The sequence below is a fragment of the Magnolia sinica genome, chromosome 6 (genome assembly GCF_029962835.1).
Source record: "Magnolia sinica isolate HGM2019 chromosome 6, MsV1, whole genome shotgun sequence".
Lineage (NCBI taxonomy): Eukaryota > Viridiplantae > Streptophyta > Magnoliopsida > Magnoliales > Magnoliaceae > Magnolia > Magnolia sinica.
Window position 1 is genome coordinate 15,348,159 of NC_080578.1, and position 15,250 is coordinate 15,363,408.

Genomic DNA, 15,250 nt, shown 5'->3' on the forward strand with positions numbered 1-15,250 from the left:
CATTCTGTCTCTCTCATGGAGGGGCCATCGAACTTGGTGACGTCACTTCAGTAACGAGTATGGCTACTAACATGTCAGTAGCTAATCCCCATCCTTATAAAGGTATTACCATCTAACCATATACGGCCACACAAGGGATCTTCGCTGATTAGGGTTTCCGACTACTTTAGTCAATCCCATGTTTTCAGTTCTTGCTAGCAATACCATGGCCCACTTATCTGAAGGGCTCGCTGTTACTGTTCTAGCACTAGGAACTTCATGTTACTTATTCTACGTGTGGCTGATCAAGAAACCAACGAAGGGGATGGCCCCACTACCGCCGGGACCACCTGCCTTGCCCTTCATCGGCAACATCCTATCTCTCAGACCTGATCTCCACCGCCACTTCGCCGAGCTAGCATCGACCTATGGCCCGATCATGAAACTCCAACTTGGCAGCAAGCTCTGCATCGTGGTGAGTTCCGCCTCTGTAGCTAAGGAAGTCATGAGAGACCATGATCCCGTATTCGCCAACCGCTACGAGACTGTGGCGGGAAAACTCTTCTTTTATAAGGGTATGGAAATCTCTTTGAATTCTTACGGTCCCGAATGGCGCTTGCTACGGAAGGTGTTCGTTCGGGAGCTGTTGAGCCCAACAGTGTTTGAATCTTACTACAATCTCCGTCGGCGAGAGGTCCGACAGACGGTGAGCGATGTATATAAAAAAATCGGGTCGCCTATCGGAATCCGTGATCAGACGTTCATGACGGTAGTGAACACGGTGCTGGGAATGTTGTGGGGTGGCGCGCTCGAAGGGGAGGAGAGGAGTAGGACAGCAGCCCAGTTTCAGCATATAATGGAGGGATCTGTTGAGCTGTTGGGAGAAACCAATGTTTCGGATCTTTTCCCAGGTATAGCTTGGTTGGATTTGCAAGGGGTGAAACGGAAGATGAAAAGACTCGTATCATCATTAGATAAGATTCTGGAATCTGAGATAGATCAACGGCTGAAAATGAATAGGGGGGATGGAGAGGTGAATGGGAAGAAGAAAGAAAGCAAGGATTTTCTGGAGTCGGTTCTGCAACTGATGGAGGGAGGAGACCCCAATACACGTCTGACCACGACCCAAGTCAAGGGCTTGCTTTTGGTAAACCTTCTCTTCCATGTACCTTATGGATTTCAAGCATGCATAGAAAGCGAGTCGCTCCCATTACGTGTGAATCATAGGCCTAAAACCATACTAATTACTTGCCGTAACTGATCGTCCCATGGGACAAAGACATCAAATCCATGCTGTCCATCAGATGCACCGCCAAAATTTCACCATGGATAGTAAATTTCAGTCAAATTCATGATTACGGTGGGCCACACCATAGAGAATTGCGTATAATCATGCCTAAAACGTCTAAATTCAAGTGATGTGGCCCACAGGAGTCTTGCAGTGTCGTAATTTTCGGGGAATCCATTCTATCCTGGTGTGGTGGGTGGATTTGATGGCTTACACACACCACGGTAGAGCCCACACACAATTTGAATTACTTTAGTGGTAGGACTTCCCATTTAACTGTTTCCCCTGGTTTAGTTCCCTTGAGTGTTGAATAGTCCTGAGTTTTGGGCCCAGTCCAGACATATGGTGGTGCACCTGATGGACGATGTGGATCTCATCCACATGAAGCCCTTCCCTCCATTTCAGCTAAAGGGGTGTTTGTTTTCTTATTTACAATTGTAAATAAAAGTAAATAAACAATTATTATTTCCCATGTATTTAGCCGCCCATACACAGTGACATTTGATTTGACTTGACACTAATATTAAAGAAAATTTTAAATTTTTACAGGGCTCACTATGATATATGTGTACCATCCAAGCTGGCCATTCATTGTAACAGTTCGTTATAGGGCATAAACTGAAAATTGAGGCAAATCCAAAGTTCAAGTGGACCACAGCACAAGAAGCACGGGGATTAAACCCACGCCATTGAAAACTTCTTGTGGGCCATAGGTGTTTTGTATCCAGCTGATATTTGTGTTTTCCCTTCATCCATGTTTGTGTGATCATATGAACAGGCTGGATCATAGAAAAAAAAAAATCAGTGTGGGACCCACAGATGGCTTCACATTTCAACAATAGATGTCGATATCCCCTTGTTGGCTGCATTGTGGTCCACTTGAGCTTATAATCTACCTAATTTTTTTTTAGCACAAACCCTAAAATGATCTGATAAAATAGATAGATGGCATGGATTGATCACATACATCACCAATCCACAAATTTCACTTTGTCATTCCCACGCATTTTTTTAAAAGTAAATTCTAAAAGTCAATAGGTAATTACCCTTTGTATTTCATATCTTTCAAACAATAGAAATAAGTTATAATTACCTATTTACCATCATTTACAATGGTAAATAGGAAAACAAACATGCCCTAAAGTTAGAGTTAGGACTATCCATACGTAGTTCACGCCAGTGTCTTTGTTCATCCGCAGCCCACGAGGAAAGATAAAAAAAATAGGGAGTTTGACCTTATTGGCATATTTGTTTCCTCAAATTCTCGAAAGTGGTTCCACCTTCCAAATATTCGAAAGTGGCTTTCTTACAAGCTTTGGAAATTTTTTTGGACCGAAATGCCCTTATCCTTCGTTCGGTAATTGTATGGTTTCCGAGTGAATAAGAAGTTACATCGTATTGAATGCTCAGAAAGTGATGCTGAGGGAAGCTTTTTTGGGGTGAGCAAGGCCCAACTCATGGGGCCCACATTAATGTATGTGTATATCCATATCGCTCATCCTTTTTGCTGTGTTATTTTAGGGCCAGGGTCCAAATATCAGCCTAATCCAGAGCTCGTGTGGGCCACATAATAGAAAACAACGTGACAGTGGCACCCACTGTTGAAACTTTCCAGGCTCACTATAATATTTGTTGGACATGGACCATGCCCAAGTTAGGACTTCGTGTGTCCACAGCGAGCTGGCCGACAACCTGGATGGAATGAATCGACCCGTAAGGATCGTGGTTGTCATGTTAGATGGGTCATGATTATTATGTTATATCGGTAGAGGTTGTCATGTAACATGTGGAGTTCATGTTTTGGGTCCTATCGTGATTTATGTGTCGAATCCAATCCGTCCATTGGATTTAGAATTTAATTTAACGTCATGGGCCAAAAAAAGAGTTACACCCAAAAATTTTATGACCCCTAAAGGTTTTCAATGGTAGGTTTTCAATTTCACCACTTTCTCTGATGTGGTCTACATGAGCCTCTGATATGCCTCATTTTTGGGCTCATTCCTTAAAACGATCTGTCAAAATGAGTGGACGGTGTGGATAAAATATATACATCACAATGGGCCCAACGCTTAACACATGACAACCACAACCCTCAACACGTGACAACCACTATCCTTACCATGTTGCAACCACGACCCTTGCTGCATTACAAAGGTAAGGGGCGTGGTTGTAACGTAATAAGGGTCGTGGTTGTACATGTATAATCCACACCTTCCACTTAGTAGGTAAGAATATTTTAGGGATAGGGCCCAAATCTGAGCTAGAACCATCTTTTGGGTAGGCCACACCATATAAAATATTGATGGTGATGGCACCCACTGTTAAAACTTTCTAACGCCCACTGTGATGCATTGTGTATTAGAACTAGGGTTGTACACGGGTCAAGCTAGCTCAAAAAGCTCGCTCGACTCGGCTCGACTCAGCTCGGATTGACTTGGCTTGAAAGGTCGACTCAAGGCCAGTCAAGCTTGTTTACTAAAGCTCGAGTTGAGTTCAAGCCAAGTTCGACCATGGTGTATTTCGACTCGACTCGAACTCGACTCGACTCGACTCGAAGCTCGAGCTTGAGCTCGACTCGGCTCAAGTAATATATTTTAATAATATATATTATATTAATATTAAAATATATATATATATATATAATATTTAAGTGAAAACTTAAAAGTTTTTACTAAAAAATTCTACCCGACCCTACCCGTCCCCATTCCCTCTTTTTCTTTCCCTTACCCTACCGAGGTAAACTCGACTCGACTCGAACCACTAGCTTGACTCGAACTCGACTTGAAAGCTTTGGCAAACAAGCCAAGCTTCAATGTTGAGCTCGAGGGCGAGCTCGAGCTCGAGCTCAAACTCGAGTATAGCATGGATGAGTCAAGCTGAGCTTGGCCCACCTCGACTTGACTCGGCTTAATGTACAACCCTAATTGGAACTTGCCAAAGGCATGGCACTTTGGGCTAACGGTGACCTAGCCAACCCAATGGACGATTTGGATCTTGCAAATGGACCCCACCTACATGAAAAATTAAAAAATAATACACACACACACACACACACACACACACACACACTTTACGTGCATGCCCAGTAAGTAAACTGAAAGGATCGAAAGCCATTTTTGGGAGTCGGCAATGCTCAACTCATGGGGCCCACATTAATGTATGTGTATAATCCATGTCGCCCATCATTTTTTACATGTCATTTTAGGTTTAGGGCGCAAATATCAACTTAATCTAGAGCTCTTGTGGGCCACATAATAGAAAACAATGTGATAGTGGAACCCACTGTTGAAAGTTTCCAGGCTCACTACGATGTTTGTTGGAAGTGGACCCTGCCCAAGTTAGCACTTCTTGGGTCCACGGCGAGCTAGTCAATAAAGTGGACAAAACGGATCACCTCGCAAGGGTTGTGGTTGTCATAGGTCATGGTTGTCATGTTATATGGGTTATAGTTGTCATGTGTCATCTTGTCATGTTAGGATTCGTATTATCATATTATATGGGTCAAGGTTGTCATATGACGTGTGGAGTTCATGGTTTGGGTCTTATTGTGATTTATGTGTCGAATCCAATCCATCCATGGGATTTAGAATTTAATTTAACGTCATGGGTCAAAAAATGAATTACATCTAGAAATTTTATGCCCCCGAAAAGTTTTCAATGGTAGGTTTTCAATTTCACTTCTTTCTATGGTGTGGTCCACATGAGCCTTTGATATGCCTCATTTTTGGGCTCATTCCTTAAAATGATCTTTCAAAATGAGTGGACAGTGTGGATAAAATATATACATTACAGTGGGCCCAACACTTAACACATGACAACCACCACAAACAACCACCATCATTACCACGATTGCAACCAACCACGAACCTTGCTACATTGCAAAGGTAAGGTTCATGGTTGTAACATAGTAAGGGTCGTGGTTGTACATGTATAATCCACATCTTCCACATAGTAGGTAAGCATATTTTAAGGCTAGGGCCCAAATCTGAGCCAGAACCGTCTCTTAGGTGGGCCACACTATAGAAAATAGTGATGGTGATGGCACCCACTGTTGAAACTTTCCAAGGCCCACTATGATGCATGTGTGTATTGGAACCTACCAAAGGCATGAATCTTCGGGCCCACGGTGAGCTGGCCAACTAGATGGACGATTTGGATCTTGCAAATGGACCCCAAATAGATGAAAAATTAAAAAATATATATATATATATATATATATATATATATATATGGGAAAAGGTACTATGTGCTCGACCTCACGATAAGCTCCCGTGAGGTCGAGCTATGTGGGCCCCACCGTGATGCGTGTCAACCATCAACACCGTGCATTTGATGGGTCCCCTCTAAATTATAGGATATCCCAAAAATCAGCCGTATACAGAACTCAGGTGAGCCATACCATCTAAAATCATGTGAAGACATGCCAAAAAATATAAAAGCACTTGGTGGGGCCCACCTGAGTTTTGAATGCTGCTGAAACTTGGTCTGAACCCTCATCCAAGTGGGACACACATAATGGATGGGCTGGATTTGCAAACCATATCTCGTTGGGCCCAAAAAATGATTATGAATGTTTTAATGGTGCACGGCCCCTCCCCGCTTCTGTATGTGGTGTGGCCCACACAAGTCACAGATTGACTTGATTTTTGAGACCTAGGCCCACGATGCAATGGTGCATCTGACCGATGGGGTAGATTTTTGAAATTCATCACGGTGGGGCCCACACAGCTCAAGCTCATGGGACAGTCCCATCAGCTCGAGCGCATAGTACCTTTTCCCTATATATATATATATATATATATATATAGAGCTCCACATGCATGGTTTGGGCGGAAGGGTAAGGCTCAACTTGTGGGGCCCACATTAATGTATGTATATAATCCATGCTACCCATCCTTTTTGACATGTCATGATGTATGTGTCGTATCCACACCGCCCAGCCATTTGTAGAGATCATTTCATGGCATGAGCCAAAGAATGAATCAAATCCAAAGCTTGAGTGGACCCCACCATAGAAAACTGTGGAGTGAGTGACACTCACCATTAAAAACTTTCAAGGGCCACAAAAGATTCCGAGCAAGGTGATGCTTGTGTTTTCCCTTCTTTAATGTCTATGTTAACTTATGAATAGCTTGGATCTTAAATAAACATCACAAGGAACCTTAGGAAAGTTTTACTGGTGGGCGTCTCTCTCCCTATTGTTTTCTATGGTGGGGTCTACTCCACCTTTCAATTTGCTAATTCTTTTTCTCATGTCCTAAAATGATCTCTAAAAATGAGCGGGAAGTGTAAATACAACAAATACATCAAGGTGGGCCCACAGAACTTGGTGCTGTTACTTGCGACTCAACTTGGCAGTAGCTAATCTATGCGTGAGTGTAGGAGAGTCATTTTTTACGAAGACTCTCCAGTGACTCCCAGCTGTTCTCCTTATCTCACAGCTTATATGAAGGCTCACATATAACTTCCTTGCAGTAAGCGCAGGAGACCACTACTTTATATATATATATATATATATATATATATATCAAGAAAGAAATACGTGGCTTCCTCTCGGTATGTTTACTGGATTCACAACAACCAATCTATTTTACTCAAATAAGAGAAAGAGAAGAGAAAAAACACACGTGAAAAATCAACTTTCAACATAATAATTGCTCTCTTTTTCTCTCACACTCTCTCTTAAGATAATATATATATTACCTTTTTTTCTTTTTTTCTTTTTTTTTTTTTTAATTACTTTAAAAGAACTAAGGTTTACATAAAACAGTATATGATTAGGCATCTATAAAGCCTAAGAGCATCATTAAATGAACTTTATTTATCAGGACGCGCTGGTGGCCTCGACGCATACAGAGTCCTTGGCAGTCGAGTGGACCATGGCTGAAATGATGCAGCATCCAGAGGTCATGAGAAAGGTTCAGGTGGAATTAGAGCAAGTGGTGGGCACAAATAACACGGTAGAAGAGTCCCATTTGCCTAAACTGTTTTACTTAGAAGCGGTCTTGAAGGAAGTCTTACGTGTGCATCCGGTAGCCCCCTTCTTACTCAGCCGTCGTCCAAGCCAATCGTGCACCATCAGTGGTTTTACGGTCCCCAAAGGGACCCAAGTCATCATCAACGCATGGGCTATACACATGGACCCTGAGACTTGGGTAGACCCTTTAGAATTCCAGCCTGAGAGGTTCCTGGACCCGACTCGCAAATGGGATTACAGTGGCAATGATTTCTGTTATATACCGTTTGGGTCTGGGAGGAGGATATGTGTGGGGATATCTTTAGCAGAGAAGACAATGATGCACGTACTCGCTTCACTGCTACACTCATTCGAGTGGCGATTGCCAGAGGGTACAGAGCTTGATCTTGCAGACAAATTTGGGCTCCTTCTAAGTAAGGTGATGCCGCTTGTTGCTATCCCCACTCCAAGATTATCCAATCCAGACCTCTACTATTAGGAAATAATAGAGGTTTGCCTGTCGGAGCAGTACATATCCACATGCAGGCACTAGTATTGCCATGTGGCATTTGTATGAGATCTGGTCTTTCCATCAGGTCAGCTATACTGTTTAGATCGTCTGGCCTAAAAATTAAGCCATTTCAGACCTCAAGTGGGCCACAGCATATTAAAATAAATGATTTGTTAGAAAAGAAAATTTTGCTTTGTACCTTGTGGCCCTGCTGAAGAGTGAAATTGTCTGAATTTTTTAGTTAGAAGATTTAAGCATTACTTGGATCTTCATGGAAAGCTCATATCTCACACAGGTAGTTCGTATTTACATGTATAGTCGTGTAGGGACGTGTGTGGATCTACATGCGTCTTGGAGTTTGCAAACCTCGTATTATTTTCACCGGATATATATAGTTTTACCTTTTGTTTTAACGTGGTGATCTTGTTTCATGTATGTGCTGCTAAACTTGTACTTTGTCATTGTGTAATGTGTAATAAAAAGAAAAATGTGCCAAGTTGTGCTCTTGCTTCATGTAAGTGGTGCTAAACTGGTACTTTATTATTATGTAGTTTGTGATTCATACCTGGACGTTTGTATGTTAGCCTGCACAAGACTATGGGTAAATGTGTTTTAATATTATAACCTTTAGAGACTCTGGGTATTGCTTTTAGGACTTGGACCAGGAACCTATCAAGTTATCTAGGATCAGGTGGAGTTCATGTTAAATAAGGGCATTTACATGGTTGGGCCACCTATTGCAGGGGCATTTTCACACTGCCTAGAATGGAGTTGCTTGTGGGATGTGGGGGCACACTTAGGGTGGGCAGCTCGTGTGAGGTAGGTGGCTCATGGGATGCGAGACCCATGTGATGTGGGGCATACGAGAGGGGTTTGGCCGATGACCTATTTCATGGGATGTGGGGCTTGGTTTATGAGATAAATTGATTTGCCACACCATCAGTTGGAGCTTTTAGAGTTTGATAACCATAAGATGCACGTTGCCGGGATCATCTCTAACATCCTCCGTTGGATCGATCTATCAAGCTCTAGCCTTCCTTCGCCAAAATCCCTTAAGCTGCCCCTCCAGCTCTCTCTCGACATGCCAGTGATCTGCATCCCGCCATCCAAACCTACCGTACCTCCAAGGTGATGTGGTCAATGCCCCATCAGGGCTGGGTCAAAGTCAACGTGGATGGCTCGGCGAGAGGAAACCCATGTCCCTCAGAAGGGGGAGGAGTGGGAAGAGACTGTGACGATAATTTCCTTTTTTCCTTCGCCTTTGGGTATGGCTTCGGTTTAAATACAAGGGCGGAAATGAGGGCGATCCTGGATGGTATTGCTCAATGTGCCCAACTTAGAATCCCGAGAGTGGAGATCTCTACCGACTCAAGCGCGGTTGTAGTGGCCCTTGCTAAGGTGACCCATGGGTCCTAGCCCCTGTGGTATCGAAGGAAGAGGATAGAAGCTTTGAGAGGAACCTTGGAGATTCGCATCATCCATACTCCAAGGGAGGCCAACTCGATTGCCGATGGGCTCGCCCATTTGGGTAGCAGTACCCAATTTAATAGATCCTTCCACATTAAGGACTCTCTTCCAATTATCGCCAAAGGCCAACTGTTTCTGGACAAAGTTGGGTTAGGCTATTTTTGTGTGGTCTAATCCCCTTCTAGTGTTTTGTCTTTCTTTTCATAGTCCCACATGATAGGCGGGCCCCTTTTTTTTTAGTCGGTGGCCTAGTTCGAATTTAGTATTAGAGTTGTATAGCCTGGTGAGGGTCAAATATTACATATCAGACCCCAGTTGTTGCCTGATTTTACGTACATGATAATGCTTAATGTCATATTTTAATTGTGTTCTTATTGCAGGATGTAATCAGGAGCGTGTACTGAAAAATAGTATCAAAAGCGTGGATTTGACATTCTGAAGTCACCAGAGCAAGGGACGCACTCCAGAGAACCAAGACTGAAAGATTTACATGCCATAGATCCGCGAAAATTGAGAAACTGAAGCTCAAACGGGCCTGAAAGTCAGCTAAGATGCAAGATCACAGGGTTTCCACCATCCATTCAGCTCAAAACTTCATACATGGCCTGAGGACCATAAATTAACCGTACACATCGAATTTCAATCCTCAGATCCCTCTAAAAGTGGCCCAATGGACAGATTAGCCCCTTGAATCGTTATGTGGAGCCCGCCTGATATCTGAATATACTTCAATTTTGGTCTCAACCCCTTAAACCGCGTGATAGAACGGATGGACGGAGCAGATTTTATATATACATCATGAGTGAACCCCACTGGCAACGCCAGTGCACAGTGCACAAGTGCACTTGACGTGCACTGGACCAAGATCCCTAGTCAACAAAGGGAGACCTGTCTCCTTCTCCTTCTCCAGCACGGACGAACAGCGGACGACCAAGGTCCACCAGTTTCATGCAATGGGGCCCATTCATCATCCAAATCATCAATCTGGACCGTCCATTGTGTAAATAGGTGGGGTATTAACCTCACTTAGATGACCTTTTAACATCATGCAAGTGATTGAAAGATCATAACCGTTAAACGCAGGATGGACGGCAAAATAAAAGATCATGTGGGGCACACTGATTTCATTCCAAAAACAGTCCTTTCTGAATGGTTTTTCGAGATCATTCCAATTAACGGATTGGATATTCCTGAATACCCTGATCATGGGCCCACCGACTTTTACAGCGTCGACACGAAAGCTCTGTTTCGCAACGGAGCTTGCAATTTTTCTTTGTGGTCCACCATCATGATGCAATGTTTTGATCCGGGCCGTCTATTAAAATTCCACGAGTCAACTGGCCAAGGCTTAGGTGTCAAGTTTCTAAGAAATAGTGAGGATATGATTTCAGCCATTCAAACAATGGACAGATGGTGGAAAGAATTGATTCAATGGACCACACTAAACCAAAGAAAAAATACTCCTTCTCGACTGAAATTCCGAGAGGAATTTAATGGATGGGTTGGATTTCTCGTTTGACATCAATCCTAGGCCCACCAATCATCACAGATGCATAAGGCTTTGCTTTTGATTCTACTGCATAAACAAGGAGTCCGGCTCCGTTGCCAACGGTCTGCGAAAGAGAAGTCGTTGCTCGACTCCAGCCACCACTCCCGGAATTCTATAAAGGAGAGAGAGGGAGAGAGAGAAAGGGATCTTGGCTTGGCTTGTACATGCATCACAAGGAAGAAGTAGAGTATTTGTTTTGTTTTTTTTCTCCTACTTTTTGTTTATTTTTTGATTTAGCCAATCATGGTCGGCTAAACCTCTTAGCTAGGGCTAAGAGGTGAAGCCTATAGCGAGATGGGAGATTCTATTTTGTGCTTTTAATTTAAATTCATGAACTGAATTTGATTTTAGTTGATTATTAAAGAAATATTTTTCTTAGTCTTTAATGGTCTGTTGTGACTGAAATTACAATAGGTCTATAATGGCTTTGAGTATTTCTTTCTCCTTTTCATGTTTATGAAGTCAGGAAGCCCTGTTGTTCATCATTGTTCCATGGGCATGGTCGGATGACAGTACCCTTCCTAACCTTCATAGCATGTTGATTGGTTGGTGATTAGTTTAATTCTGTTGTTAACTTTGTTTCCTGGGCATGGTTAGGTAATGAAATCCACTCTAATTCATATACCTTTTATCTCTTAAAAACCAGATCAAGTAAGTTCAGTTAAATGTCCATGATTCCTGATGCAGGCATAAGATCTCCCTGATCTCTACAAGTGGATCCTCTGAATCCCTAGTTGTCTTTCCTTGAATTCTATAAGTTTTAAATTAGTATTTCATCATTATTCTTCAAATTCAATTGATTTAGATTTCATCTTAGTCTAGTTCTATTTCTACTTGGTTTCAAAGTACATACAGGTTTCAGTCCCTTGGGATTTGATCTCGGTCTCACCGAGTTTATTACTACATCACAACCCTATACTTGGGGAGTGAACAAGTTTTTGGCGCCGTTGCCGGGGACTGACGGTTGCGATTCTCTGAAATTAATTAGGTTTAGAATTAGTTTAAGATTAGAATTTGACTAACTTTAGTTTTAGGTTTTTATTTGATTTCTAGAACTAACTTGTTTTCCTGTTTTGTAGGATCCTGACATAAGTTTCTAAATTGGTAATTCCTTCCTAATTTCTCTACTTTTTCTACTTTTAAAATTAGGGTTTAAATTTTAGAAATTTTCTAATTCTAGTATTCTCCTATTTGTAGGAAATAGTTTATTTTTAGAAACTTTCCTCTTTTGTTTTTAGAAACTAGGTTAGTTATTTCCCTTTTTAGAAATTAACTTTCTATTTTTATTTTTAGTAACTTTCTAATTTTAACTCTTTTAGAATCTAACTTTGTTTCCTAATTTATTTTTAACTTGTAGAATTTTTGTTTAGAAACTAACTTTCCTATTTTGTAGGCCTTTAAGATAGAAATTTCTAATTCGGTGAGTTCTTAGGGCTTTCAATTTGGTAACTTCTTTCCAACTCTCTCTTTCTTTCTAGATTTTCTTTTCCTTTCTTAGGATTAAGTTTTGAATTTGATTGAGGGCTGCGAGTGTTTCATGCCCAAGTGGGCCCGTGACAACACTCGACGTCTCTTGACTGAAGGAGGATTGGTTGAGGGGTTAACTATCTATCGCAGGACTAAACACCATTTGAAATCCCCTGGGTTAATTGAAGTGATGGCTGAAAACCAACCTCTTCTACCCCAACCTAGGGTGGAGGACATTCAAGATGAGAATGAGGTGCATCAAGCACCCCCGCCACGTACTTTATGAGATTATTTACAACCGGGGGTGAGTACGCCCTCATGCATGATTTTTCCCGAAAATACAGGACATATGGACATCAAGCCGGGGTTATCCAACTCCTTCCTAAGTTCCATGGGCTTGAATCTAAAGAACCATATCTACATTTAAAAGAGTTTGATGAGATCGAGCCACTTTATATTTTCAAAATGTGTCCGAGGACACAATCAGGCATAGACTCTTTTCTTTTCCTTAAAAGAGAAGGCTAAGACGTGGTTACATTCATCGCGTCCTAGATCCATTGGCACATGGAATGATATGTAGAGGGAATTTATAAAGAAATTTTTTTCACATCATAAAACGATTACCCTTAGAAAAGCAATCATGAACTTCACCCAAAAGGAAGATGAAACATTTTACCAATGTTGGAAAAGGTTCAAGGATTTGGTCAGTTCATGCCCACAACATGGCTTTGAAACGTGGCGCATTACAAATTTTTTCTATGATGAACTGATATCTTCCATGCACCAAATGGTCGAGACAATGTATAATGGAGAATTCATTAATAAAAATGTTGACGAGGTATGGGATTACCTCGATAGTCTTGCTGAAAAAATACAATCATGGGACTATTACCCAAAATTGAACACCACGTCTAGGCCGACTCAATTAAAGGAGAAAGGTGAAATATATCTCTTGAAGGAAGAGGATGATCTCAAGTGTAAAGTGACTACGATCATAAGGAAAGTTGAGGCCATGAAAGGAAAGAAGGATAAGGTTAATGAAAGTGTTTGCGGCATCTGTGATTGCAACATTCATACAACTGAAAATTGTCCTATAATACCCGTCTTTCGAGAAGTGTTGAATGAACAATCCAATGCCGTAAATAATTATCAAAGACCTTTCAATGGACCAACCTCTAATATGTATAATCCTGGTTGGAAAAATCATCCAAACCTTAGTTGGAGAAATGGACAAACTGTTGCCCCTCAAAGTTTCTTCAATGAAAATCCAAATCAGGGGAAACCTCAAGAAGAACCGGTTCAAAATTCCATGCAAGAGCTGACCCATGCAATGCGAGACTTTATGCAAAAGATGGATTCAAGTATAATGGTTATAGAAAAGGGGATGCTTCCTGCACAATCGCTCCCCAATCCTAAACCGCAATACGAGACAAGTGATCCCAGCTCTTCAAATCAAATGGGGCACGCTAAATCCATCACCACTCTTAGGAGTGGGAAAATTATTGATAAAACCCTTCCGGTTAGGCCCGAAAAGCCTCAAGAACCAGAAGAGGACAACAATAATGGATCTAATGAGGCCCCACAAAAATTAGAACCAGAACTTTTAGAAAAGTCAGTTACTCCATTTCCCCAACGGTTGGTCGCACCAAAACCTCTCTCTAACTCTCAGGATATCCTAGAGGTGTTAAAACAAGTGAAAGCCAACATTCCTCTACTTGATGTTGTAAAACAGATACCTTCATATGCCAAATTCCTGAAAGACTTATGCACGACCAAACGACGGCAGAGTATTCAAAAGAAGATCTTCTTGACCGAGAAAGTGAGTGTCATCCTAAAGCAAGACGTGCCACAGAAATTCAAAGATCCCGGTAGCCCAACCATATCATGTGTAATCGGGGACCATCGAATTGATCATGCACTTCTTGACTTAGGAGCGAGGGTTAATCTGATTCCCTACTCGGTATACAGACAGTTAGGTTTGGGTAAATTAAAACCCACCCTAACCATACTACAACTTGCTGATCGCTCTATTCGTGTACTAAGAGGGATAATTGAGGATGTGTTGGTCCAAGTTGATAGATTTTACTACCCTGTAGATTTTATCATCCTGGACACCGAACCCATCAATAACATGAGCACTCAGATTCCCGTCATTCTTGGTCGCCCATTCCTTGCCACTTCAAATGCAATTATCAATTGCAGGAATGGTGTCATGACTATGTCTTTTGGGAATATGACATTGGAGTTAAATATCTTTTTTAACACGGGCGGACAGTTAGAGGATGAAGACGACTCCCATGATATTAACCTGAATGATTCTTTCGTGGAAGATAGAGCACTTCTGACCTTATTCTCTAACCCTCTAGAGACATGCCTGGCCCACTCCCATGATTTTGATGATGACATGATTAGGGAGACATATGCCTTGCTTGATACTCACCGGTACTTGAAGTTAACCGGTGGAGGTCACAATTTGAAGAGTTGCCCCAAACTAATGTAGTACCTTTACCGTTTAACCTTAAGCTGCCGAAGCTTAACCTAAAACCTTTGCCCTTTGATTTGAAATATGTCTATTTAGGTCAAGATGAGACATACCCGGTGGTGATCTCTGCCCACCTGGAGAAAGAACAGGAGAGTATGCTCATATCTACTCTCATTGAGCATAAGGGAGCCCTTGGATGGACGATAGCGGGCCTCAAGGGAATCAACTCCTCGATTTGTACTCATCGCATTTATCTTGAAGATAATGTTAAGATCACTTGACAATCACAACGTAGACTAAATCCAAACATGAGGGAAGTGGTTAAGGCCGAGGTTCTTAAACTATTAGATGTGGGTATTATATACCCCATATCCGATATTCAATGGGTGAGTCTAACTCAGGTGGTTCCTAAGAAGTCCGAGATCACCATCGTAGCCAATGCCAATAATGAACTCGTGCCAACTAGAGTTACTACTAGTTGGAGAATGTGTATTAACTACAAGAAGCTGAATACCGTCACGAGGAAGGACCACTTTCCTTTGCCCTTCATT

At 41.9% G+C, this 15,250-nt stretch overlaps 1 protein-coding gene and 1 non-coding gene across 2 annotated transcripts; one reads left to right on the top strand and one right to left on the bottom strand.

Moving 5' to 3' along the window:
* The first annotated feature begins 205 nt into the window (after nucleotides 1-205).
* LOC131249514 (cytochrome P450 76C3-like) lies at nucleotides 206-8,280 on the top strand. Its single transcript, XM_058250322.1, has 2 exons — nucleotides 206-1,126; nucleotides 7,096-8,280. Exons 1-2 carry the CDS (start codon nucleotides 206-208, stop codon nucleotides 7,720-7,722), a joined length of 1,548 nt encoding a protein of 515 aa, XP_058106305.1. The 3' UTR covers nucleotides 7,723-8,280.
* A 4,559-nt stretch (nucleotides 8,281-12,839) lies between these two features.
* LOC131250256 (small nucleolar RNA R71) lies at nucleotides 12,840-12,946 on the bottom strand. The gene has a single exon (XR_009173182.1). It is a non-coding gene; the product is annotated as a small nucleolar RNA R71 (small nucleolar RNA).
* Between the last annotated feature and the right edge of the window lie 2,304 nt (nucleotides 12,947-15,250).